General features: G+C 35.2%; 1 protein-coding gene across 1 annotated transcript; it reads left to right on the forward strand.

The window, feature by feature from the left end:
- The first annotated feature begins 2,416 nt into the window (after positions 1 to 2,416).
- On the forward strand, positions 2,417 to 2,971 carry LOC122062624 (probable LRR receptor-like serine/threonine-protein kinase At3g47570). Its single transcript, XM_042626271.1, has 2 exons — positions 2,417 to 2,525; positions 2,676 to 2,971. The coding sequence occupies exons 1-2, from the start codon at positions 2,417 to 2,419 to the stop codon at positions 2,969 to 2,971; spliced, it is 405 nt and encodes a 134-aa protein (XP_042482205.1).
- Positions 2,972 to 3,652: the final 681 nt, after the last annotated feature.

Below are 3,652 nucleotides of genomic sequence, written 5' to 3' on the forward strand. Positions count from 1 at the left end.
ACCATGGTAAAAAATAATTTACTAACTACAGTTTCAAAAACCGTGGTCAAAACAAAGTATCTAACCACAGTTTATATAAACAGCGGCAAAAGAAGCCTTTTCATTTGCCACGGTGGTATTGGCCGCGGATTAGCCGCGGTTTGAAAACTGCGGGTATTGACCTTTTGCCACGGTTATACTAGCAATCGCCGCGGTTAAAACCGCGGCTAAAGACCAATTTTCTTGTAGTGTGTTGAACTGTTCTTAAATATGTACTCTGTTTCTATTTATTCTGCTTTGCGATACTATTTGTGAAAAATCGAAAACAATCTTGTTCATCCCAGGGATAGCTATGTTTGCACCTTTGACGTTCATTTGCATCCAAGATCCAACATAAATTTCTCTATTGTGTTACAAAATCATGTGTTTTAGTTTTGAAGTGTAAAGTTTCTATGTGAAAAAGAATTGGCTGAAACTGAAGCACAAGAAATACAAAGTTGGCATTTTCCAAAATAAGCAACTGATTGATTACCCATACAAAAAAAGCTACATAACCAAAGAAGCAGCATGGAATGGACTGTAGCTCCAAAATCCATATAGACAGCAAACATGCTGTTCTGACTCCCTCAACTCCCAAATCACTCCCTCTAATTTCTGGTAATTGCACAGTGATTATCTTTTATTAGGGGTGTCAAAACCTAACCCAAACAGATAAAACCGAACGAAAAAACCCAAATCGAATCAAACCGATTCTTATTGGATTGGTTTTGGACTAAGGTATGTGGGACCGGATGAAAACTGATCCAAACCTAAACTGACCAATAACCAAACTGAAATCAAACCGAATGAAATCGATTAAAAAATAAATGATTATGAAATTATAAATTGGTGAATTGACTATCCACTTTTTATAATATTAGTGAGAATGTTTTTTATTGTACAGAATTGTTACAAATCATTGAATATGAGGTATGAATAGAGAAATTGATTTGTAAATTGTACTAATACTTCCATTGTTCACTATACAAAACTAGTTGGATAGTTAAATGAATGATTGGATAATAGGGTTCATTTTGTGATTTTAGTATTAGTTATCTTCTTATTAATTTGTTATCCATTGGATTCAAATTAATTATCTTTCCCTTACAATGGTAAACTATGATTTAATCATAAATTTAAAGTGTTTTTTTGGTCAAATCTTGTCATTACAAGTTATAAATGTAAGATTTCATTATGGTTCAAGCCCAATTATAAACTGATCTAAAACGGTATCAACCCGATATTGAAAAACCAAAAAAAAACTGAAACCAAATCGGACTGAAACCAAAACCAACCAAAAACCCAAGTTCCTTAACGGATTGGTTTTGGTCTCCCTCATTCCTATAACGAAACCGATTCAACCCAACCGAAATCAAATCGAACCGACCAATTGACATCCCTACCTTTTATTCCTCCTTCCTTTATTCAAAATTTCCTTGCTCTCATTTGAAGATTCACTCATTGCCCCAACAATGCAAATGGATGTGCAGGCTAATGTTCTTACTAGGCCACCTATGGCCATGGACAAGGATAAAGAAACATTTTGATTTATAATTTAAATATGGGTCGTTAACTCAATTGGTAGAGAACTTGTGGTGTGGGAAAGATGAAGGTGGTTCGAATCCACCAAGTCCTTTATCTATATTTTCATTTTAACCTCATGGTAGTGTCATGGGAATATCTTGGTTTCTTAAACAGAAAAAACATAATATATTTTTAAATGAATTATGTAGAGGGAAAGTGGTTGATTTTTGGCAATTTTTCCATAATATTAATTGATTAGTTAGACCAAGTCAACTCAACACTTAGACAAGTTAGAAACTTGATTAAAGTGACAAGGTTTAGTCAAAATAAAATTGAGTTTGAGTCAAGTCTCTCATGTAAATAGTAAGTAAATCACTTAGAGAGAAGAAAAAGAGATATTCTTCCAATCTCTCTCTCTCTCCCCTAGGATAGTATTTAACTACTGATTGTCTAAAAATATGTTGTAATTGTATATCATTATTTGAAATTTAAGAATTACTATTTAGAAATCCTTTTAAATAGGAAAAACATAATACTTTTTTAAATGAAATTTGTAGGAGGGCAAGTCTCTCTCTCTCTCTCTCTCTCTCTCTCTCTCTCACACACACACACACACACACACATTGCCACACGTGCATTTGCACGTGGAGACTTTTACTAGTATATATATATATATATATATACACACATATACGTGGAGACTTTTACTAGTATATATATATCATTCAAGCATCTGCAAGTTGATACAAGCCATATTCAAAGGTTAAACATAGCCATCGATGTAGCTGCTGCCTTGGAATATCTTCATTTTGATTGTGAAACACCTATCATTCATTGTGATTTAAAGCCAAGCAATGTGTTTCTTGACAATGATATGACTGGCCATGTTGGTGATTTTGGACTAGCACGATTTCTTTTTGAAAGATCCAACAATCAAAGCACATCAACTGGGATAAAAGGATCAATTGGGTACGTTCCTCCAGGTATGGGTTTCTTCTCAATTATATATAGTGCTTTCTTAAGTTTTATTAACCTCCATATGTTGCTTCTTTTGTTATCTATGTAATGTAATACGGGATCACAAAAAGATTATATGATGTAATCTAATGAAGTAGATTGATAATGAATTGTAGAGTATGGTATGGGTGTCCAAGTATCCATATTTGGTGATGCATTTGGCTATGGGGTCATATTACTAGAGATGTTTACAACCAAAAGTCCCACTAATGACATGTTTAAAGATGGTCGAAGTTTCCATGAGTTTGTTGCAGCAGCATGGCCTGAACAACTAACGGAGATTGTAGATCCTCTATTGTTCTTAGAAGAAGTGGAGATCAAGAATGACAGAGATGAATCACCAATTGTCCATGAAGGGAGTAGAAGTGGAATTAATACAAGAGCAAAATCAAAGAAAGCTTGGTTCCAATAATTCAAATTGGTCTTTCATGTTCTGCCCCATCAACTAGAACTTGGATGACTATGAAGAATATTGGAAACAAATTGCATGCTGTTAGAGATTCAATTCTTCGAAAATTAAAATAGGAGCAAATCTAGGACATTATCACAATTGATTCAAAATAAAATCCTTCACAATTGTGTAATGTGCCCTCTGTAAAGTAGAAATAGATACATTACCCTCTCTTGGGATTTTCCTCTTATTGCTCCTTCTCCCCTCTTCTTTTGTTGTATCCCCTTTTGGAGATTATGTTATTCCCCCCCCCCCAAGGGTTTTATTGTATCCCCTTTGGTAATGTTTGTTTTTAGTTGCTTGAGTTAGGGTTTCTTCCCTTGGATTACCTTTGTGGCTTGTGTTTGGATTTTTTTTTTTTATATATATGTATATTATCTAGGGTGAATTGCATTTGAGGTTGCCCAATGTTTGCTAAAATTGCATTAAGGGTTCCCCATGTTTTAAAAGTGATGTTCCGGGTTCCTTGTGAGCTTAGTCCAACCCCAAACAACAGATGTTTCCAACTTTACCCTGCCATCAATCACTTCCTCGGCCAGCTCCCCCACCTTTGCCCCCACTCCCCCTGCACAACCCGCGCCCACCCCCTCTGCAATGGCTGTGATGGTTTCTACCCACAATTGGATTCAATATCACCATAGC

The sequence above is a fragment of the Macadamia integrifolia genome, unplaced genomic scaffold (genome assembly GCF_013358625.1).
Source record: "Macadamia integrifolia cultivar HAES 741 unplaced genomic scaffold, SCU_Mint_v3 scaffold108, whole genome shotgun sequence".
Lineage (NCBI taxonomy): Eukaryota > Viridiplantae > Streptophyta > Magnoliopsida > Proteales > Proteaceae > Macadamia > Macadamia integrifolia.